Source organism: Pogona vitticeps, chromosome 2 (assembly GCF_051106095.1).
Source record: "Pogona vitticeps strain Pit_001003342236 chromosome 2, PviZW2.1, whole genome shotgun sequence".
Taxonomy (NCBI): domain Eukaryota; kingdom Metazoa; phylum Chordata; class Lepidosauria; order Squamata; family Agamidae; genus Pogona; species Pogona vitticeps.
The window spans coordinates 292011869-292036056 of NC_135784.1; the positions used below are offsets into that span (position 1 = coordinate 292011869).

At 40.9% G+C, this 24188-nt stretch overlaps 1 protein-coding gene across 3 annotated transcripts in view; it reads left to right on the forward strand.

Annotated features, from left to right (window-relative positions):
• The first annotated feature begins 278 nt into the window (after positions 1-278).
• The window catches only part of FYB1 (FYN binding protein 1), a 65310-nt gene continuing 41400 nt past the window's right edge, over positions 279-24188 (forward strand). For 2 of the 3 annotated variants that reach the window (XM_020795690.3, XM_020795692.3), the window contains exons 1-2: positions 279-1220; positions 20363-21482. In XM_020795690.3, the coding sequence (XP_020651349.3) occupies positions 1041-1220; positions 20363-21482 (1300 nt within the window). In that variant the 5' untranslated portion in view covers positions 279-1040. Of the gene's footprint in view, positions 1221-14461; positions 14561-20362; positions 21483-24188 lie in introns of those variants that run through there. The other variant, XM_078384470.1, reaches the window with a different exon arrangement.

A 24188-nucleotide genomic window follows, 5' to 3' on the forward strand; every position in this document is an offset into this window, starting at 1 on the left:
AAAATAATAATAAAAATAAAAATAAAAATAAAAATAAAAATAATAATAATAATAATAATAATAATAATAATAATAATAATAATAATAATAATAATAATAATAATAATAATAATAATAATAATAATAATAATAATAATAATAATAATAATCCGCCATGACTATGTTTGTACTTCCAGTAAGATAGCTCTGAGCCATATCAGTCAAAACACATTGTCTGACTATTCCTCTCCTTTTTTGTCCAGGATGGAATTTCTGTGGAAATGGGCAGGAGAACATGGGAGGATAAAGAGTAGAAGATGGAAATGCCTGAGCCCCTCCCCAAAATTATACAAATATGGCTTGGCAATGGTGCATAAAACTCATGTGTTGAAACACTTGTGAGAAAGGCAGGGTATAAATACTAAAAAGAAAATCCATATGCATGGTCTGTTTTAAAAGAAAGATGAGTGGGGGTTTCAAAATTTAGGATCAAAAATGTATAAACGAAACACACATTTGTATTGTGTGCATTAATGTTGTTGTTGTTATGTGCCATCATGTTACCTCTGACTTAAAGCAACCCTATGAATGAGCAGTCTGCAAAATGCTCTGTCCTCAGCAATTGCAAACTGAAGCCTGTGGTTTCCTTTAGGGTGCCAGTCCATCCTGCAGTGGGTCTTCCCCTTTTCCTGCTACCTTCAACTTTTCCGCACATTATTGCCTTCAGCAAATTTTGTCTTCTCACAATGTGCCCAAAGTAGGCTCCTACTTCAGCATCCAGAGGATACTTTCAGGTTTGATTTGCTCTACGATCCACTTGTTCGTCTTTCTGGCAGTCTGGGTCATCCACAAAGCTCACCTCAAGCACTATATCTCAATGAATCATATATTTTTCCTATCAGCTTTCTTAATGCAGTCCTTTCATTAATGCAATGCTCTCCGTTCCTTGAGTTCTTTAATTATTTCTTGTACATGTTTTTACAGTTTCTTTGCTTCCTCACCTCACACAGTAACTGCTGCATTTTTAATTTTTTTTTTAAAGTTACTGCTGGGACCATTAGATGCTGGCTCATCATATGCAAAGCAGGGTTACTAATGTTAGGTCTTTCCTACAAAGGCTGGCTGAAACCACTTGCTACTTTCAAAATGGGAAGTTTCGGACAAAAGGCAAAGAACAGGTTCCTCTTGTAACTATTCCTCCTCCAGCAAGCTTACGAGAACCCACAGCTTTGACAGCCATGGTAAGTACAGGATTTTATCTTTCTCTACCATCAGTTTCACGGAAATAAGACACGAACACCAAGAAAACAATGAGGCAGAGGGCACTTTCTTAGTAATTGTGCTAGGGTGACACATGCTTGGATTTCAGTTCTGTGCCTTTGAAAAAACACAGCTGCGTAGTGTGCTATACAAACCTTTTTTTTTCTTTTTCTGTTTTTGCCCTGCCAGCCAACTAGACACATTGCCGTGGGCAACCTATTGATGGAAATGCCACGTTGTCTGGCCGCCTAGGTACTTGTTCAGTATTGGAGCGGAGCCAGAATTTACAGGGCCACAGCAATAGCATTTTTTGATTCGCGGGAATGAAAATGAAGCAAAAGTGTGCTGCTTATATACCGTATTTTTCGCACCATAAGACGCACTTCTCCCCCACAAAACAGGGGGGTGGAAAGTCTGTGCGTCTAATGGAGCGAAGAAAACAGATTATATTTTCCTGTTTTCTTCTCCTAAAAAATTGGTGCATCTTATGGAAAGGTGCGTCTTATGGAGCGAAAAATACGGTACCACCCCAGAGTGCTTGAAAGCACTCTCGGGGCAGTTTTATAATTTAATTCTGCAGACTATGTGTTGCAAACCCCACTCCCTGAGAAAGCTGAGTATTCATTTTGCTGACCTCAGAAAGATGGAAGGCTGAGTCAACCTTGATCTGGCCACCTGAGTCCGTGGTGATTGTACTCAGGTCGTGAGCAAAGGCTGGACTGCAGTACTGCAGTTTAACTATTGTGCCCTCTGGGGACATGAGGATATTTTTACCATGTTTACAAGGCTGCTTAACACTCCTGGAGCAATTCAAGAGTTACAATCCCCTCCACACTGAAGACAAATACAATCTGTACCCTGTACAGCTCCCTGATTTTGCTGCTTCCATGACTGCCTCTTTGCCTCGGCCTGCTGGACAAGGGTCTCTTCAAATTGGGAGAGGCCATGATGCACCGCCTGCCTCCAGGCTGAACGCTCAGATGTCAGGGTTTCCCATCTGTTGAGATCCATTTCCAAGGCCTTCAGATCCCACTTGCAGATATCCTTGTACGCCATCAACCTTTACATTTTTATATAGTACCCTCCAATTTTTGTAAGAAAAATATTGATCCCCATACAGTACTTCCAGAAAGTTGGCAGGCTAGGTCAGTTTAAGTATTTGACTGTTGGGTCAGAGGTTGGGAGTTCTATTCCTCAAGGTGCCTCCTGGGAGAAGAGCCAGCCCGTGTGGCCTTGGGCCAGCTGCACAGTCCCAGGGCACCCCCAGAAGAAGGGAATGGTGAACCACCTCTGAGTATTCTCTATCCGGAAAATGCTGAAAAGAGTCACCATAAGGCAAAATTGACTTAATGGCAAATGATTGTCATTATATACTTCTGGAGACTGCTCACCTCTAATACGGCTGCTTGTGTTTTGGAGATTCCACCCGGAGGGCCTTGGCCATAGGGGTCCTCAGGGTATTGTCAACATTTCAGACATCACCATGAAAACACTGTACTTGCCAGAGCCCTGGTAATTCTGCACTTCCAGAGAAACCGCACTGACGAGATACTGATGGATGTTCACATATGACTGGTAGGCTGCATTTAGCTTGATGGATCACACATGGTACATTAAGCTGATAGCCAGACTTGACTAGTGGGCTAGAGGGTCAGTGTAGGACTTGAGAGATATTATGAAGTTCACCAAGTTATGGTTGTTGTGGGTTTTTCGGCCTCTTTGGCCGTGTTCTGAAGGTTGTTTTTCCTAATGTTTTGCCAGTCTCTGTGGCCGGCATCTTCAGAGGACAGGAGTAGCCTGTCTTGGCTACTCCTGTCCTCTGAAGATGCCAGCCACAGAGACTGGTGAAACGTTAGGAAGAACAATCTTCAGAACACGGCCAAAGAGCCTGAAAAGCCCACAACAACTATTTGATCCCGGATGTGAAAGCCTTCATGAAATTCACCAAGTTATCTTGGCCAGTTACTGTCTATCAGCTTAAATTATCTCTCAGCGTTCTCGGTCAAGTAAGAGGTAGGGAAGAGAATGACACAAACTCCAGGTGATCATTAGAGGTAATGTGGGATATGAATGTCATAAATTAAAAGTAACTCTGAGAGCTAAAATTGTTAACACAGGAAATTTAACAGAGAAACATTTGAAATTAGTTCTCTCTGGCAATACAGAGAAACAACTAGCAAGGCAGGGGGACTTTAATCATCATCATCACCATCATCATCATTACCATAATCATTTTAGAACTGCCGAATCTTCAATTCCAGTCCCTGTCAGAAAGGGACAAAGTGGGAATCAAACTCCCAACCTCTGGCTCTGGACCCAGATATCCAAACCATTGAGCTATTCAGCAGTTCAAAATTAGAACTGTTCCGTGCTATCTTTTTATGACATCTCTCTCCCATCCTCATGGGCACATGGTAGGAGTTTGAAAATAAACTGAATAAGCAGCTGACCTTTCTTCCTGAAGACCAAAATAAGGTTTTAATTATACACTGGATAACAGCTCTTTTCTGTACGCTGTTGCACAAATTACATTATGAGCTATCTTTGTTCTTCCTTTTCTTTTGGAAAGAAATCCTCTGAAGTTAAGAGAAAAAAGAGAACATGTGTTGTTCATCAACTTAGGTAATCAGGAATCCCCTGTCAAAGTTACTGTGCAATCCTATACAAATCTACACAAACTACCCCCTTTGAGTTTAAAGGGGGTTCCCTCCATAGGTAGGCATAAGATCCCACTGATTTCTCCTTACTCATTTTAAAGTTATAGTACTTTTAGTGGGAGCTTGTAAGTATGTGCTTAAGTTGTTTTCTAAAGTGATTAGAATTTAAAACTCAGTCCTGTATATATTTACTGAGAAGGCAACTCAAGTTCAGTAAATCTCACTTCCTGATTTCTTTGGATCTTAAACCTACTTAGCATGGGAGAGATAAACATTTTCAATGTTGCCATCACCCAGGCTTTCACAAAAGTGAGGCATGAATATGTAGACATAGGTCGTGGGGTACATACTGTAGGTTACAGGGGCCCTTATGAATCATTTCACTGGATCAAGAAACTGAATAAGGGATCCAACCTCACCAACATTCGTGCTAAATATTCTAGCCACTCTTGTGGAAATTCTCTGTTTAGGTGTGGATGTTGAGAAGTTATTATATAGTTCCATTGGTTTGCTGGAATGATTTCTTCTAGGTGGAGAAATCTTTCCCTGGCCCACAATGGCTTTTTCCATTTATTTAAGCAGAGGAGAGCATGTTCTTTTACTCCAATGGGAAAGGGAGATTTTCTCATACTGTATAGTACTTGGCAGACATAATGGAAAACATCCACACTTCTGGGAATGGATTAATTTGGGAAACTGGGGGTGCTGGTAATTAATTAGTAATTTAAGTAATTCACTGCCACATGATGCAGTGATGGCAAACCTCTTCTATTGCTTTTAAAAGAGACTAAGGATGTGATCAGATGGCTGCAAAAGTGATAGCAATGGAAAAGGCCGCTTTAACAGGAGCAATCACCCTTAAAATCATGCTTCCTCCTGCCAGGGAATCATTCCAGCCCAGCCAAAGAAAGTAGAAAGAATCCCTCCAGCTGAACCCAAAAAAGTCCAGCTTTGACATAGATTGGGGTTGAGATGAATCATATTTCCCTGTGCGTCATATGACCTCTGGAAAATAGACTGCACCAGACCGCTCCATAAGTGATCCAAATTGGAATCTATGTCCTTGTGTGATGGCATCCAAAGCTTATTCCTGGTGGATCAGTCTGTCAATGGCCAGAATCTTACTGGTGTTTGTATAAGGTTTGCTTGACTCCCGGAGGCTAATTGACAAGATATCAGGGTATATCTCAGTTGGCTGCCTGGTTACATGTCCATTTGTTCAACAGAAAGGTACCCTCATGCTTTGGCAATTAGCCATGGCAAGTTGTGCAAACACCTGTAGGATTCCAGCAGATGGCTACTGGTCAAGATCCTTTTGGCTGCATTCAGATTGAGGGGAAAGGTGTACTGTTGCGTATCAGGTGCTGGACAACAGTAATAATGGGAGAGGATTCTTGCTTCTATGTCCTGCTTGGAGGCTGGTACGATGTAGAGTTTTTCAACAGATTTAAGGAATTCCCAACATTTTAGACAGAAGGGATTTGGGAGGTCATCCAACTAATCCTCTTCTCCATGCAGAGATCTTTAATCCACTACATCTCTATTCAGCTTCTGCTGAAAAACTTCTGTCCACATTTCCTATCTTTTGGAAGAATAACCATGTTAAATTTTACTCTGTTGCAGCAAAACCCATGGATAGCTCAATTGTTAAGGTATCTGGCTGCAAAACCAGAAGTTGGGAGTTCAGTTCCCCAGTGTCTCCCCTTGACAGGGGCTGGACTCAGCGATCCATAAGGTCCCTTCAAGCTCTGTAGTTCTAAGATGGTGATGATTTGAGAGTGTTGTGGCACCTTAGAGACAAACAAGTTTTATTTGGCATAGGCTTTGGTGGACTGCAACACACTTCTTCAGATTTACAGAGTATACCTTCAGAAGACAAACATTTATGCAAAAGCAGTATGTGTGAAATGTAATAGAAATAAATACATTAGAAGTACATTCCACATTTTCCAGCTTCTCCACACTTCTCTCAAATGCCTGCCTCTAATATTTAGGAAATTTCTCTAAATACTTAGCTCAAATTTAAGCTGCACTGCTATTTCCACCCATTAATTCAAGAGCTGCTCTCTGGACCAGCAAAGAACAGATCTGCTCCCTTTTTTTTAACTACAGAAATTTTAGGACTTTTGAATAGATCCAACATGGATCTTCCTGCTTTTTTCCTTCTTTGACCATCAATTTATTGCAATGGCTCTATTTAATATTGTAGTGTATTTTGCCCTAAGCAGAGTGCTGGTTTGTCTCCCAGATCCCACTTTATTGGCGTTAGAACAGTCAGTTTCCAGCAACAACTGTGCTCAGCATGTTTCAGAAATAGTTTTCCTGGCCCCACACACTGTCCAGAAAGAATGAGGCTTTGGAGTGTCTAGTGTCATATATGAACGCTCTTAATACAAGGTAGGATGCAGAACATGCTATGACATTCTAGGTAATGTAGGGTTGCATATTTGCTTTGTGGATGTCTGAGCTCAAAGAGAGAGAGAGAGAGAGAGAGAGAGAGAGAGAGAGAGAGAGAGAGAAGAGACCCAGGGGGTTAGGAGAAGGAGCTGCTGGTGGTTTTTCTGTTCTTATCATCCATGTCCAATGTTGTCTGTGGTTAGCAGGGTATGATAGAACAGGGCAAGCTGCCAAAAACTGAACCACCATATAGTAAACACAATTGCCACAAGAGGAAGGCATATTGTTCACAGCCAAACAAGTCATTATATGGAAGATGCATGAATGGTTAATTTTTCGTTCAAGTCAAAATTGTGAGTGAAAAATGAAAGGAGCAGAGATGGACTAATGCTTTACTTTCTGCCCCTGTTGTTTATACATATCTGTCCCAAATCTGATTATGGGAGGAAGAAAGATCCAATGTCCATAGGATTTGACTTCCCTTCTCTCTGAATCATAGGTTGTCTTCTTCCATTTTAGTAGGGTCCCCCAATCTCTGTGTAGCAGTGGGTGGATTTACGTAGGGATAAAACAAATCCCACTTCCACCAATCATGTTGCATGACTCTAATTTGAATCCAGTATGTACATGTCTTCAAAATACAGTGCTAAATTTGCATCTTGCTATGTTTAAAGTCTCCTAAAAGCTAATGGAAATCTAAGTTCTGATTCATGGTGTAATCCAAGAGATCAGGTCATTTTTCAGAAGAAATCCATAGTGATCACATTATTCAAACCTTCATCCCAATGAGCAACTATAGATCTCTTCAGATCAACTCTCACGTCACATCAGAAATCATGCCTTTTAATTGGAGATGTTCACACACTCAGCTGTAAGTCACCATGCCAGGGAATTTGTGATGTGCATGCATTCTGCTGAACATAACAAAGGCTAAGATCATCCATACTATGGTATGTGTTTCCATCTACTATCTACAGATGTGAAAGCTGGCCAGTGAAGAAAAATAAAAGATAGATTTGAAATGTGGTGTTGGAGACAGCTGTCTTGATACGACAGACCACCAAAAAGACAAAAAAGAGGATGTGAGTAGAGCTAGCCTGTTTAGCCTTGGGCAAGCAGGACAGCTCAAGGACACCCCCAGAAGAAGGGGATGGTAAACCATTTCTGAGTACAGTACTCTCTACCTGGAAAACTCTGAAAAGAGTCTCCATAAGTCAAAAGTGATTTGACCACACATGATTATTATTTGGATCACATCAAGCCTTTATTCTTACTAGAAGGTTCAGTGCCCAAACCGAGGATATAATACCTTATACATATTGTGGGAATACAAGGCTTACTGGAAATGATAATAAAGTTAGAAAAGAGGACAACATAACTTGAGATGGAGACAAAGAAGAAATCCACAGCTTGTATTCTGTAGGACTTGAGCAGGTCTGTTAATGATAAAACCTTTCTGAAGGTCATTAATTCATACAGTCACCATATGTTGGAAGCAACATGACATAATATAACAACAGCTGCAAATTTAGCAGTTTGCTAGTATTTTGGCTATCCTGCAGCAGTAAAAATGTAGAAGCACAATTGCTTCCATAGTTTTAAATATATGTGAAAAGGGAAGGATTTGGGAACAAATAATATTTTTTGTTATGGGTAGCAAGCTCAGAAAGCCAAATATCTGTGGATTTTGTCCCATTATATAAATGTTGGGCGGTAAAAGCATCCTATTTCCTAAACTTGGAAAGCATGGTCTTCATGTTGCTTTGAATAGCATACTCAAATCTACTTTGTCTTTACTCTGCTCAGGAAGTGGGTTAATTGTGTGTGCATTCATTATAATGGGCAAAGGTGACATGCATATACACAAGTGTTTTGCATATGCAAATTTAAGAAGCAGTTACTGTGCTTCTGGAGCAAACAGACTTCTCGTAGGCAACACAACAACTGGAGATCACAGAAGCACCATTATCAAGCCATCATCATCATCATCCATTATTTATGGTTCAAGATTCAATACCTTGCTGCTATTGTTGTTATGTGTCCTCAAGTTGGAACTGACTTGTAGAGGCCCTAATTGGGCTTTCAAAATAAAGAAATAAATTTAAAAAAAAACCAAGATATTTAAGGTGTGGTTTTACCAGTTCCACATCCCAGTGAGCTTTCATGGCTGGGTGGGGATTCGAACCTCAGTCCTAGTCCATCAGTCTATCTTCTGTGCCAAACTGGTAACCTACCAGGTATTTTTCTTTTCACAAATAGACTTGACTTGGCTATCTGCACTCTCTATATCAGTGGTCTCCAACCTTGGGCCTCCAGATGTTCTTGGACTTCAACTCCCAGAAATCCTGGCCAGCAGAGGTGGTGGTGAAGGCTTCTGGGAGTTGAAGTCCAAGAACATCTGGAGGCCCAAGGTTGGGGACCACTGCTCTATATCATCTCAGCTCACATAAGGTCTCCTACTGAATATCACGTTATTTTCTTATACTCTTGGATATATAGCTAAATGTTTGAGATTGTCAAAAAAGACACCATCTGTTTCAAACCCGTTGGTATATGCATTGGTATATTTTTAAAATATTCCAATTCACTTGATTAAAAAGGTAGCATCTTTGTTTGTTTCCTTACACATAAATAATCAGGCTTAGTTTTATCTTTAAGAGTGTGTTGTTAAAATTTTGTTAGCACAAGTGATGTGTGTCTGGTGTAGCTAGAGTAGTGTGAGATTAGGATTGGAGAGGCTCAGTTCAAATTCTCACTTAACCGTAAAGCTCAGTGAATGACACTGGACAAGCTGCTCACAGCCTCACTTACTTCACAGGGTTGTGGTAAGGATTATGTGCAGAGTGTTGAGGATGCAGATACAGTGATACCTCGACTTACGAACGTCTCCACTTGAGAATGATTTGATTTATGAACGGCTCTGTTCACAAAAAAGTTGCTTCAACTTGCGAACGGAGCCTTAACTTATGAACGAAAAAAGAAAAAGAAAAAAACCTTTCCTGCCCTTTTTTTGACCTAAATTCATTTTAGGTCAAAAGAAGAAAAAAAAATTAAAAAATTCACCCCTAGTGGTAGAGTACAGATTAACCGGCATTGCATTAGTTCCTATGGGAACTAATGCCTCTACATATGAACAGCGCCTCGACATAGGAACAAAAAGTAGCCTTAACGGATTAAATGGTTTTCAATGCATTCTTATGGAAAAGTTTGCCTCGACTTACAAACTTTTCGACTTACGAATGCCATTCCAATATGGATTAAGTTCGTAAGTCGAGGTACCACTGTACATGCAAACCAATGAAGGGTGCGTAGTATATGTCGCTTTAAGTTCAACAAAAGAAAGGTAGGATATTAATAAAGGTATAGATAATGAAATGAGCTGACTGGATAGCTCAGTAAGTAAAGTAACTGTCTATGGATTCAAAGGTTGAGAGTTCAATTTCCGATTGTGCATCCCACGACAGCCAACTTGTGTGGCCTTCTGAATACTGTCTATCTAGAACCCCCTGAAATGGATCACCATAACTCAGAATTGACTTGATTGCACACAGTTATTAGCTGGCTGGATAGCCCAGTGGTTTAGGTATCTGGCTGCAGAGTCCAAGTTTGAGAGTTTGATTCCTCATTGTGCTTCCTGCGAGTACAGCCAGCCTGTGTGGCCTTGGGCAAGCTGCACAGTCCCTGGACAATCCCAGAAGGGAGTGATAAACCGTTTCTGAGTTTTCTCTACCTGGAAAACCCTGAAAAGTATCTCCAAAAGTCAGAATTAATTGGACAGCATGTTGTTGTTGTTGCTGTTGTTGTTGCAGTTGCTGCTGTTGTTGTTAATGAAATTGCAACTCTCTCTCTCTCTCTCTAGTCACTTTATTATGAAACCTTTACTTGTTCATAAGTTCCTGAGGGAGAAAGAGACTGAAAGTCTGAACAGGAAGGGGAATTTGTTACTAGAAAGGGGGACCGACGGGACCGAGCCCTCACATCTATCCCACTCTTCAAACAACAAGGTTTCTGAAAGTTAAGCCTACAGAAGTTGGCTAATAGCTAATAACTAAGGCAAAATATAAGTACAGTAGTCTCAATGGCTAGCACATAAAATTCCGTATTTTTCGCTCCATAAGACGCACCTTTCCATAAGACGCACCGATTTTTTAGGAGAAGAAAACAGGAAAATATAATCTGTTTTCTTCGCTCCATAAGATGCACAGATTTTCTACCCCCCTGTTTTGTGGGAAAAAAGTGAGTCTTATGGTGCAAAAAATACAGTAATTCCATGGGAGACTCTGGCTGTGAACTCACACAACATTTTATGGCAACATGCTACATGGCGCTGCAGCCCTGTATTCTGTTCATGGGCATAGTATATGCCAAACGAAACTTTCTTCTGTGTGCATATGGTTGCAAACAAGGTGCATGTTATCATCCCTGTTGGTCAAGTGTCATTACAATATGTATGAATGCCATCGGCAGTGGCATTGTTATGAATCTGGAAGGGAAAGTGTCCGTCATGGTCTCCATAGCCAGCTCCTCCCCACCATATAAATAGAGTCCAAAAAACACAGGATGCTGGATTGTTCACATCAGCAAATGAGGAGCAGGTCTTTTCCAAAGTCAAGTGCTCTTAATTGTCTATTCATGGCCACAGCACCCTCAAATGCTTCATATTACAACAGTAAAACTGAGGGAGGATGCTTGTGAAGGAGAGACGGAGGAAGAAGGAGGGAGAAGTTTACTGATGTTGCTTCATTTTCTGCCTTCCTCTTTGTCTGCCTTTCCTTCCCCCTCTCCTTTCCATCAGCTGACAAGAAGACCCGAGGGGAAATAACCGTATGTGAAAATCCTTTATTTGATCAGAAGATGAAAAAAAATGAGAGTGTTGGGAACAGATTACGAAATGTTCTCACTCTCAGAAGAAGGGAACAATTTAGATATTTGTGTTTTTTTAAAAAAGAACCAATAAGGAAATACTGAATTTCACTCCAATGAAATGGACAAGAAACTTTTAATCTTCTTCCTTCCAAAAGATAAGAAAGACAGGCTCCTGCCCTTCAGAAATTAAGTGTATGAAATACACTTCTCCCTCCAACAACACTCGGGTTAGGGCCATCGGTCCCCCATGTAGTGCAAAGTCCATGTATAACTCTTAAGCTCACCCCCAAATGTAACTACGAAGCATTAACTGTTAATACACAGAGAGACAGAGAGGGAGAGAGAGGGAGATCTTCTCTGATCTGAGTCAGGCTCCCAGCATGCCCTAGTACCTTTCCCGGCCACTAGTATATGGAGCTACCGTAGCAGGACAGGGGGCTGGCTGGGTTGGCACCATCAGACTGGGGGGCCACTGCATTGCCAACAGCAGGGCACCAGGTAAGCCCAACACCCACCTTTCCCAGGCCGCTTCCTGGAGACGAATAGCAGCACAGTATTTATTGCATTTTAAAAAATTTATTTATTGAAATATTTATTTCTTGGGGGAAAAAACAACCATGTACAGGTGTACCTCGGTTTATGAGTTTGATGCATTCTCCGGGATGTTTCGTAATGCAAAAAAATAATAATAATAATAACAACTGAAACTTGGTTTCCCATAGGAATGCATGCACGGGGGCGGCACTATAAACTTCCCAGGCGCAATGCAAACTTGCTTGGTATTGCGGAAAAAAATTGTAAACTGAGCCATTCTTTTCAATGGATTTTCGTTCATAAACTGAAAATTACGTTAACCGAGGCATTCGTAAACCGAGGTACCTCTGTATAATCAAATCAATGCTGCTCAAATCTATACAATTCGAGGGAGAAGTGTAACAGGTTTTCTTTTTAAAGATGTTCTAACTAGATATTAAGTGCTTAAACTGTCAGAGTAGTATAGGTAAAGGTAAAGGTTCCCCTTGACAATTTTTGTCCAGTCGTGTTTGACTCTAGGGGGCGGTGCTCATCCCCGTTTCCAAGCCATAGAGCCAGCGTTTTGTCCGAAGACAATCTTCCGTGGTCACATGGCCAGTGTGACTTAGACACGGAACACTGTTACCTTCCCACCGAGGTGGTCCCTATTTATCTACTTGCATTTGCATGCTTTCAAACCGCTAGGTTGGCGGGAGCTGGAACAAGCGATGGGCACTCACTCCGTCCCATGGATTCGATCTTACGACTGCTTGGTCTTCTGACCCTGCAGCACAGGCTTCTGCGGTTTAGCCCACAGCACCACCACGTCCCTTCAGAGTAGTATAGTGGTGGCTAAAATATTACATTGGATCAAGAAGTGTGGGCAGCCAGGGAAGCTGCATAATGATGAAGCAATGTGCAGCAGAAAGAAAAATACAAAATGAGGCACGCTTTGCCACCTTGCAAGGTTCCAGTGAATGCAAGATTGTAACTAGAAGAAATTCTAAAGGGCCCTGAGAGTAGGGCAGAAAAATCAAAGCCATTTGCATGATGAAATAAAATGTTAAAAAAACTGGAAGATAAATTATGGCACATCACAAACGTCATCTTTTTTCTGGATCCATGTGCAATAATATGCTTACTCATACCTGACACAGGGCTTACGGGGAAGGTGATGTATTATAAGCATCTGCAGTAGAGACAAAATGCAACATTTAAGAATGATAACAAGTGCTATGCCAAAATTGCTGTGGCAAGACCCAAACAACAATCCTTTGGGTGTGTGTGGGAGCATAATCTGTGTGATCTAGAAGGGCACCCATGGAGAAACCTGAATAAGAGATGGGTCACTGGACATCAAGGCCAAGATCATTCATACAATTACAGTTACTATGTTCAGATGTGAAAGCTGGGCAAGAAAGAAACAAAAATGATCCAGCCGCTGGAGGGTCCCTGGACCTCGAGCAGCGAAGCTGGCTTTGCCTTCCACCCGGGATATCGCGAGACGGGCCTCACGTGAACCCCAGGTGGGAGGGGAAAGCCCAGGTATTTAAAGGGCCTTCCCCTCCGGAAACGCCCTCTTCTTTTCGGGAGAGGTTGGGAGTTCAATTCCCCACTGTGCCTCCTGGGAGAAGAGCCAGCCCATGTAGACAGAATGCACAGGCCCAAAGGGGTCCCAGGAAAAGGAGGTGGTAAACTATTTCTGAATACTCTCTACATAGAAAACCGTGGAAAGCGTCATCATAAGCGGTGAATCAGAATTGACTTGATGGCACATAATTATTAACTAGGCCAAATCAAGCAGAGATAAGGAAACTGGTGCTTTTGCACTTTGTCAAGATAAGATACGCTGAAGGTAGGAAGAAACGAGGAAGACTTAACATAAGGTGGATGGACTCACTGAAGGAAGTCACAGCCTTTGGAGTGCAGAACCTGAGCAGAGCTATTAATCACAGGACCTCTTGGAGGCCATGAATTTGTAGGTCCATACATTGGAAGCAACTTGTATACCAACTATACCCCTTTCCCTTTAAAGCATGTTAGGAATCCAATGACGATGCAGCAGCATCTGCTAAAATGCCTTTCTCCCAGTGGGAATCTCTGTATTTATTTATTTTATTTATATCCCACCCATATGGTCTAGTCGACCACTCTGGGCGGCGTCCAATAAGGCGTATACGAAAACATAAGAATTTTACAAACAGTCCATAACACATACAATAATAAAACAAATAATAAATGAAAGAAAAAATAAAGAAAGAATTAAATATTGACAGGAGGGAAGGCCTGAACATACAACCATTTTTTTAGTTGACTCTTAAAAGTGCCCAGCGTAGGGGCCGCACGAATAACCAGAGGAAGGTTATTCCAGAGGCGAGGAGCCATCGCCAAGAAGGCCCGGTTTTGTGTCCTTTCCTTCTGGGCCTCCCTCGGCGTTAGGCTCCTCAGCCTCACCTCCTGTAGATGGCAGCAGAGGGAAATGGGGCGCAACGGTGTGGAAGAAATGGCAGTGTTTGTGACAAAAGTGAGAAAGGCATGGATGTACACAAAGGAAAAGAAATCCAACAGGGGGCAACTTACCCGGAGTAATATTTATGTTATTTTTCAGAGAATATAGCAAAGTCTATGTCTGAACAATGATATCTGGAATTTACCTACCTTCCGTGATGTATTTGACCTATAGCTTCTACCCCTGTGCTCTGCCAAGGGTATATTTCCATTTTTATGACTCATATGAAAAGTACTGTAGTTTGGAACACTATAACAAACAGTCCTTCTTTATCTTTTCAGGCCTTCATTTGTCAAATGATGTTACCACACGCAAAACCTAGCCTTGATGCTTATTAGTGGTAAAACAATGGTGGTATTGTTTTAGCTGTAAAGGAAAGGTGAGAGCATGCAAAACACTGAAAACACCATCAGCAAAGAAGGCAATCAGTATGTAGTTGACGACATGGTAGATTTCATGTAATTAAAAAAGATACTAACAAATATGCAAATAGTTGCTTTGTTTATTACTTTTATATTCCAGCTTCCTTTCAGGAATATATTATCACAACATTATACCAATATTTTATACCAATAGATTATCACAACAACTTTATGGGTCATTTTGTGCTGGCCCACTAAGCTTGATAGCTGAGAGTGAAATCAGATTATGTACTTCATACAATTTGGCAAGAAGTGGTGCGTTGAGTGACAGATGCTAAATATTCATCATAGTACAGGTATATGATTTTCCTCGTCTATGTAAATTGCATTTAGCATGCTTTGTTTTATACAGTAGTTGGTTGTTCAAAAGTAAACAGATGCTTAATTACCAAGTGTAATTGCTAAAAGCCATCTCTACAGAAATCTCACAATGGGAAAGGTAAGAACTAAATGGCACCTAACAGCTGCTAGCCATTTTGTGAAATACCTGCAAATGTAAAACAGCATAATTATATTTTCAGTTCTCCCAGTTATCTTCCTTTCCCGCTTTAGAAACTTGCTTTGTAATGCAATATCTGGAGTCTTTCCTCCTCTGGATAAATGTGCAGGGGTTTTTTTTAAATCCTTCTTTATTATTACTAATACTGTATCTTATACTGCACTTCATACTCCTAGAGGGGTTACAAAAACATTTTAAACAGCTAAAATGTAAATATAAAAAAGAGCAAAAGTGTGAGATCTTAATCATTATGCAGTATAAATAATAGGCATAAAATTGTATCAGACAATTAAAGGTAAAGGTAAAGGTTCCCCTTGACAATTAAGTCCAGGGGTGTCCAGCTCTAGGGGCCAGTGCTTATCCTCGTTTGTAAGCCAAAGAGGCCAGCATTTGTCTGTATGTAGACACTTTCCGTGGTCACGTGGCCAGCACAACTAGACGCAGAACACTGTTACCCTCCGACCGAGGTGATACCTATTCATCTACTGTACTTGCATTTGCATGCTTTCAAACTGCTAGGTTGGCAGGAGCTGGGGCAAGCGACGGGACCTCACCCTGTCATGCTGATTCGAAATGCTGACCTTCTGATTGATAAGCCCAGTGGTTCAGTGGTTTAACCCGCAGCGCCACCCACGTCTCCTATCAAATAATTAACAGCATTGAAATGGCATCTGAAAAATATGGGGAATTTTTTTTTAAAAAAAGCCTCTATGCTTTGTCTCTTTTGCTAAATAAATAAATAAATAAATAAATAAATAAATAAATACATTGTGTCTACTGTATAGTTTGATGTAGCATTGTGGATGTTGTTATATAGATATCCTGCAGACGGCATCACCATTTTGGTGGACGCATTCTGGGAACCATAGTTAAAAAACGTAACATTTCCAAATTTTCACAACTTCCTCAACTGATGATTATGCTTCCTGTAAGGGTGTTTTCTTGACACTCTTGACAGGCTGCTGCAAAACTCACTTGGCTTTAAAAAAAATCCTAAGTTTTCATTTGAAATATGTAAAGTAAAAGAATAACTACAGCCTTTTCATCTTTCAGAAACCACGTGAGCCTGATGTGCATTCCTGAAGTCAGATGAGGCCTCTGAATTAACCACACTTTACTTCTTCCTTCCCTCTTACACTTCTGAGGCAATTCTGTGACAAATATTATAAAAAGAGAAGCTTCCTCTTGTATCTGCCTTTACAAATAATTGAAGTATTAGGGAATTGATCTACTGCAGATCCATGTTGCAAGTCAAAAATGCAGTTTTTTAGCATGTGGATTTTAAAACCACCACTAACATGGATTTTATGGCCTTCTTGATGGCCCTTCCAGTTCCATTATTCTGTGGTTCTTGTCTTCATCAGGAAATGACAACAAGGTGTTGCAGGTCCCCAACTTTACAAACTGTTAATGAGAAACTCTAGGTTTCACTGGGTTTAGTTTACTTTCCTTTGGATAAGAAATCCTCGGTGACTTATGGCAATTTTATAATGTCTGCTTTATTCACAAATATGCAAGCAGAATACAGTATTTGTTATGGATCATCAGTTGCTTCTAAGTTACACATCACCTGTAATAATAAACAACTTCTATTTGGTTCTGTTTTAAATGACACATTGCCTGGACCTCTATTATTAATAATAAATAATGTTGATGTAATCAACTGGTGGCAGCGATACAACACGTCGCTGGAGCCGTTTGATGGGTGAAACATCCAAGGGACAGGCAGGAACGTGACAATAGTCAAGACTAAGTAAGATAAGAGGGATATCATATACGGCAGAATAAATACCAACTAATATCAGTGCAGAATATTGTAAGTTTAAAAGAGTAAATACTTTCTGGAAGAGCCCTGAGTGAACAAGGAAGGAATAAGTAAAGCACTGATGTTGCTTCATCACCTTCCAACCTTTCAAATTTTTACCAAATTTCTAGACTTGCATAAAAAAGAAAACAGTGAAAACATTTGCCATAATGGTCACGTTTCTACTGTTCCTTATACAGAATTATCTATGCTGTCATCTTTGGAGTTTAGTGAGCTAAGAACTGTGCTTACACGAGCTATACTGGGTAGGGCCTAAAATCCCAGCTCTCTCTCATCCTGGTGAAGTGAGTGTGTTCTGTTCCATGAACCAAATGTAGTGGATGGTTAAAGAGGCAAGAAGGTACAGTTTTTAGTGTCATACTAGAACCCAAGGGAACTGGGTTCAGATCCCCACTCTATAATGACATTTAGGAGGTATCTTAAGGGAATCCCATAGTGCAGTGGTTCCCAACCTTGGGTCTCCAGAGGTTCTTGGACTACAACTCCCAGAAATCCTGGCCAGCAGAGGTGATGGTGGAGGCTTCTGGGAGTTGTAGTCCAAGAACCTCTGGAGGCTCAAGGTTGGAGACCACTGCCATAGTGTACCTTGCCTTATTTTAGCTTGGAAGGGTAAAAATAGGAGCAAAACCACACATGAGGAAAAACACAAGAATTCATAAGAGATAATCAATAACATAATTAATGCAGGGAGAGATCTTTGGTGGTATTTAATCTCTACAGCTGGTATCCTTTGCACACATGTCTGGGATTAAATCCCCACTGAACACTATGGGACATCTGAACTGATAGGTATTATTATTATTATTATTATTATTATTATTATTATTATTATTATTATTATTATTATTATTATTATTATTATTATTATTATTATTATTATTATTATTATTATTATTATTATTATTATTATTATTATTATTATTATTATTATTATTATTATTATTATTATTTATGTCCCACCTATCTGGTCGGTTAAGACCACTCTAGGTGGCTAACAGCATAAAATAAAACACTGCACATATATAAAACAATTTTACATAAAAATAAACATAATAAAATAGACAAATAGAAGGAAGAAAGAGGGCATCAGGGATTGACTGGAGGGAAGGCCTGCCGAAACATCCATGTCTTAAGTTGATTTTTAAAGGTACCCAGCGAGGGAGCCACACGAATCTCAGGAGGTAGGTTGTTCCAGAGGCGAGGAGCCACCGCTGAGAAGGTCCAATTTCTTGTCTTTTCCTTCAGGGCCTCCCTCGGCGTTAGGCTCCTCAGCCTCACCTCCTGGCTCGCACGAGTGACACGGGTAGATCTTCTGAAGAAATATGTTTAGGATTTTGCTGTACATTTTCTTTCAGCTAGTATCTTGTCTAAAACTTTAGCTCAAGCTGTGAAAATTGGCTGCTTCATTGTGGCTTCCTTCTCCCCCTGGCAATACATGTTTCCTCAGACTTTTTATTTAGTCAGGTCTCAACAACTAGTGGAGGGAAAACAACAATGTCTGGAAATGTCCTTTTTTTTTATGCCACCTATTTATCTTAGCGCTATTTTTCTGTCCATTACTTCATAAAACAAAGACTAGTCTAATGTGTTCAGACCATTTTCTTGTATCATTATGATCAAGAATTTGCCCCATAGCTAGAGATACAATAAAGGAATTTTGGGGGTTTCAAGATTATCACCAACATTATCTACTTCATACCTCCTGACACTTTTTGAAGGACAAACTGTTGCAAAGTTTTAAGTTTCTGGTAAAATTCCAGTTTTTTGCTGTGCAATAGAAATACAGAGATTGACAGAGGAGAACAGCTAAAAGTCCCCCAGAGTCCACCCCTTTCTCATTCACTGACACTTAAGAGTCTCAGTAACCCATTCAGTGACATTTGCAGGAAAAAGAAGAAAAATATTTTGTTACTTACTGCTACTTGAAATTACAGACCTGTGTACCTGTATACTGTTGATCTCTTCAGCAACCAGCTGAGCAGATCATTAGCAAACAAATAACTTCTTCCAACCCAAAAAGAGAGGGAAAAGACATAGCAGAGAGGTGGGGCTCTTTGAAATCAAAGTCTGGATGGAATTGTTGGTTAATGCTAGATAGACACCCCAGCCCAGAAAAATCCCTCCCAGACACACAAATTACAGGTACCAGGCAAGGGTGAAAACAAAAGCTCCAACACAAAGTGCGCCTTGCCTCAGAAGCCTCCAGATTTCCAAGGTTTGGGATATATTTCCAAGGACCAAAATATCCATTAAATCAAATGCATGAATACATGCAATATGAACAGTTATAAAAGTGCCCATTAGGAAAAGCATGAAAATAACCGTGTATTATGGCAAATGTATATGAAAATGTATACAAATTTCCATGTGGGAAGGGGGGAAAATAATAACCTAACACAAACAAAGATATCTAGTTTAGTGTACTGGATAGAGTGATGGACTAGATATGTGACAACAGGGACTGAATCCCAGCTCAGCCATGGAAATTTACTGAAAGAGCGGAGTTGGTAAAACTGCCCAGAGCCGACCTTTGGTCTAGATGGGCACGATAGAAATCCAATAAATAAATAAATAAATAAATAAACCACTCCTTCAATATCTCACTTATTTTGAAAGCCCTGTTTAAGTCACTGTAAGTTGGTTCCATCTTGACAGCACAGAATGACAACACAACAGATGGGAACAAGCAATGGGACAGTTGGAGTTGGGAGGAATGCAACAACATTGAGACAAAGACTTTTCCATAGCTACTCATAAAGATTTCAGTGCCTTGAGACTTCGTGTCCAGGGCCTGGGGATTTTGTCACAAGAAAGGTGGCATTCTGATTCTGCTCCTTAGTACAAGAGAATTCTGTGTTTGCAAGCCTTGTTTCTTCCATACTAAGGGAGACCATTGAGGGTACCTTGCCCAGGTCCCTACTTTTACAAATCTTCAAACTCACACATGTTTGGTCAAGCCAAAACATGTTATTAAAGCCTCTGTGAGAGTTCAACTGTTACTTTCATTAAGTCAGAGCACCGCTTATTATACATCTGACAAATAGCTGTATTACAGGGAAATAGAACTGTTGAGTTGACGCCTGTGAATTTGTGCATACATATTTTGGTATGGAAGGGTTTACATATCACTTCCATGTTCTGTAACGGGAAGAGAAATGACAGCAGACAAAGCCGGGTCAGACCCAAGAAGCCAAACTGTCAGCAATAAATGCCCTGAAATACACTTCAACCACAAAAACTGTGTAGCAAAATGCTGAACGTCTTTAGACATACAGGAAGCTAAATGTGAAGATATCTCTAACCAATCAGGAGCGTCACAAGCTTCAAACCAAGAAAGCCTTCAAAAGTGTAGGAGATGTGAACGGTTGCTGTGAAAGCTTTCTGACTCTTGCTTGCTTTCTTTTTTCTAAAAAAAGTCTTTGTTATGTGTTGCAGGATGGTACGGCGAATGTGAAATCCATCATGGCAAAATTTGGCAACAATCTAGTGGATGAGATTCACAACCGGCAAGCCAAAGTTGCGAGGCAACCTTCTTCGATCACAAAAGCTGCTTTTGACAAGTTTAGTCAATTGGAAAATGCTGGCCCGCCTGCAAAACCCAGCAGTTTTACTAAACCGGCGTCTCTCAAACCTCCTCTGGGCGCCAAACCTTCTCTTCAGGACACGTCAGACAAGGATCCAAAGCCACCACCTCTGAAGAGCAATTTGGTGGCCAGCAAAGTTGCTGCGTTGGCCCAGGCGTCCAACAGAGAAGCCAATGAAAGCTCTGGAGCCCCAAGGCTTCCGGGTCCCAAACCTACCGAAGAACCGAAACAGGATTCTAAGCCAGTGTTTCCCAAACCTTTTGAGAATAGGTTACCTGGCTCTACACCTCCAAGAAATGAACTCAAGCCTCCAGGATTTAGGCCAGGCTTTACACTTCAAGCCCAAGAGAATGAAGCAAAGCCTGTCTTTCCAAAGGGAGTGAAAGAAAACTTCAGCATTCCTCCCCAGGAGAATGAGTCCAAACCACCTTTTCCAAAGCCACCTCTTCGGCAAAAGCCAAGCCCACAGGGTGTCCACCATGAAGAAGCGTCCAACAAGAACGCCTTTTCGAACCGGGTGCCTCCAGGACCCACAAACCTGGTCAAAAAGGCCAATTCATTTCGATCCACCAAAGACACCGAAGAGAAGAGCGATCATGGAATGGATTCTACCCCTAGCCCCTTCTCACCTTTGAAACATGGCGGGCCACCGAGCAATCGGACACAAATCCTCCAAAAGTCTTTTACGCAGCGGAGCGAGGAGGTGAGGCCAAGCGTTCCCAAGACTTTTCATAAACTCAACCAGGAGATTTTTGAGTCAAACTCTGGTGCACCTTCTGCTAAATTCCCCAGTTTAGCCAGAGTGACGACAATAGGACTTGGGCCCAGTAACTCAGAAAAAGAAGAGAAAGATAAAAAAGGACCCAAACGAAAGGTAATGCCTCCGTTATTCAAATTAGGCCCACCACCCCAGAAACCTAACAGACCTCCAGTGGTTGACCTGGAAAAGTACCGGAAAGCTAATGGAGAAAGTGAGTAATTTTTTTCTTGTTGTTTACTATTTATTTTTATGAAACCAGTAATTTTCAGAAAGTTCCTCTATGCTTCTACTAATGATCCAAAGTTTTTTGAGTTGTGACCCCCTTTTATAATAGCCAAGTAACTTGTGACACTCACATTTACATAAAAAGGCACTTTTAATGAGGTAAAGTCATCCCTTCTCAGAAAATAGAGGCTTATTTCTCCCACAAACGGCTTGTTTCTCATATGTACACCTAATTTTAATATCCACTTCCGAAAGGTCAAGGGAGAAATTATTTAACAAGGGCTACAACACATATACAACTCGTGACCCTCCAGAAAAGACTTTGCAATCCCTTTGGGGTTATGACCCCCAGATTAAGAAACACTGTTCTAGACTAGAGGAATATCACAAAAACATGTCATATGGGAGACCTTCTCTGTGTTATGTTGAATATCTATAGCTATTGATAAGCATCATGTTTCTAGCTGGGTGCTCACGATAGGTACAAGCTCAAGGTTGCAAATAGCTCTGTGCAATATTCCCCTAACTGTATAGTAAAATCAATAATAAAATGAAGAAATCTTGTTTAACTACAAATATCAAATTAGAAGCAGTAGTAGAACAGCAGATTACAAGCAAAAGAGAACAGAACAGCAGAGAGAGACGTGGTTTTAAAACTCAGCTTTAGAATTATTTTTAAAAGCTTGTGAGAACAAAATGGTGGCGAAGGACCTTGGATAAGAGTCTCAGGGCATGGGTTGGAAAGAAGATCATGGTCTTCTCTCTCCTTCTTAAGCTTTTTAGTCATGAAGCTTCCTTCATTTCAGAATCAGTGGAATGCCCTCTGCCTTGCTTTAAGAATTTTTTAGAAGCATATCTCTGTTCTTTGCGTCCCTTTATCAATGCTTGGATCTGTTTTCTGTCATTACCAGTGGTGGCCGGTGCCCCCTTTTTGGGTGGCAGGGAAGGAACTGAGAGGCAGTGTCAGGGCCAGAAAAAAACATATTCATACATATGCAAATATATACACATAAGAAGACAAGTGAGTATTCATACATACAAATAGTAGTGGTAATGTAGTTGGTAGGTGTGCTAGTCTGTTGTTACACAAGGGGAGCCAGAAGTCTTGCAGCACCTTTAAGATTTACCAGTTTTCCATTTTCATAAGCATCTTTGCGTCCAAGCATGGAGGCATTCAAGAGAAAATCGGACAACTATCTGTCAGATCTGCTTGACTTGGATTCCTGCATTAAACAGGGAGCTGGACTCAGTGGCCTTATAGGCCCCTTCCGACTCAATAATTTTATAATTCTAAGTGTGCTTGGGCACACGAAAGCTTATGAAAAATAAAAACTACAAAACAGGTGGGTAGGACAGGTAGGACCCAGACCTTCCACGTCTCATAAGGAAGCTGACAAGAGTGGACAGAGCAGGGTCATCGGAACCAGAGGTAGAACAGGACCCCATTTGCCCTAATTAAAGTGCCTCACATTATTTATTACAAAGCTTTTGCTATAAATTGCATTTCCCCTTTACCTCTACCTTCAAAAACAGGGCAGACATTAAAAACAGCTTGCTGGGATGGCATGACTCAGTCAGGAAAACATTGGCAAGGAGTTGAATAACCTCATTTCAAGCAACAGTATTGCTTCATTCAGAGTCAGCATCCCACTTCCCCTGCAAGTACATTAAAGTAAAAAAATGATGCAAGGGTAGGTATGGTCATGGATCTTTCTTTCAAAATTCTTTTAACCAAGCCATTTGCAGGTAAACAGAAAGGCCACAATACTTTCACCGGCAGACACAGGAGTAAGCACCACATTAGGCATGTATTTCTTAATCAGTTGTCAAAATTAGAACACAAGCGAGCACTGTGTAAGAAGCACTGAGTGAGCAAAAAAAAAGTTGACTGTATTTTAAATAATATGCAGCACAAACACAATTTAGGGTACAGCTACACCAGCAGCAGGGAGTGAGCTCTAGGGGGCGGTGCTCATCCCGTTTTTTCAAGCCGTAGAGCCAGCGCTTGTCCAAAAACAGTTTCCGTTGTCATGTGGCCAGTGTGACTAGGGAACGCTATTTTACCTTCCCACCGAGATGGTACCTATTTATCTACTCGCATTTTTACATGCTTTCGAACTGCTAGGTTGTCAGGAGCTGGGACAAGTGACAGGAGCTCACTCTGTCGCGTGGATTCGATCTTGCGACTGCTGGTCTTCTGACCCTGCAGCACATAAAGGCTTCTGCACTTTAGTCCGCAGCGCCACCACGTCCCACCAAGCTTGATTGTTCACACGAAAATGGCGCCTGCCAATATTGTGAAGTGGCTTAATAAACAAGCTACTTCAGGATATTAGCAAATTAATCATTTCCCTCGCTCAGCAGAGGGCGGGGAATGTGAAAAAATGGTTTTGACTGTATGTAGGCTACTTCAGTACTATGCACTCCTTCAATTTATACATTCTTTTCTTTGTCTCACTTTAAAGAGCCCATCGACAAAACCCCCCTACAGTAGGTTCCATAGTGGTGGCTTTGAGTGCAGGCAGTTTCTCAACTGGTTCTCTAAGAGAAGGCACTGAAAAGCAGTGGCTCACTTATTAAGCCTCTTCACAATAATGACAAATTGAAAGGGGAAGGCTTGCTTTGGATTGGTTCCAGTGGTCCCATGAGCTGGAAGTGTTCCAAACCAGAGTGATCCTACCTGCACCAGAAA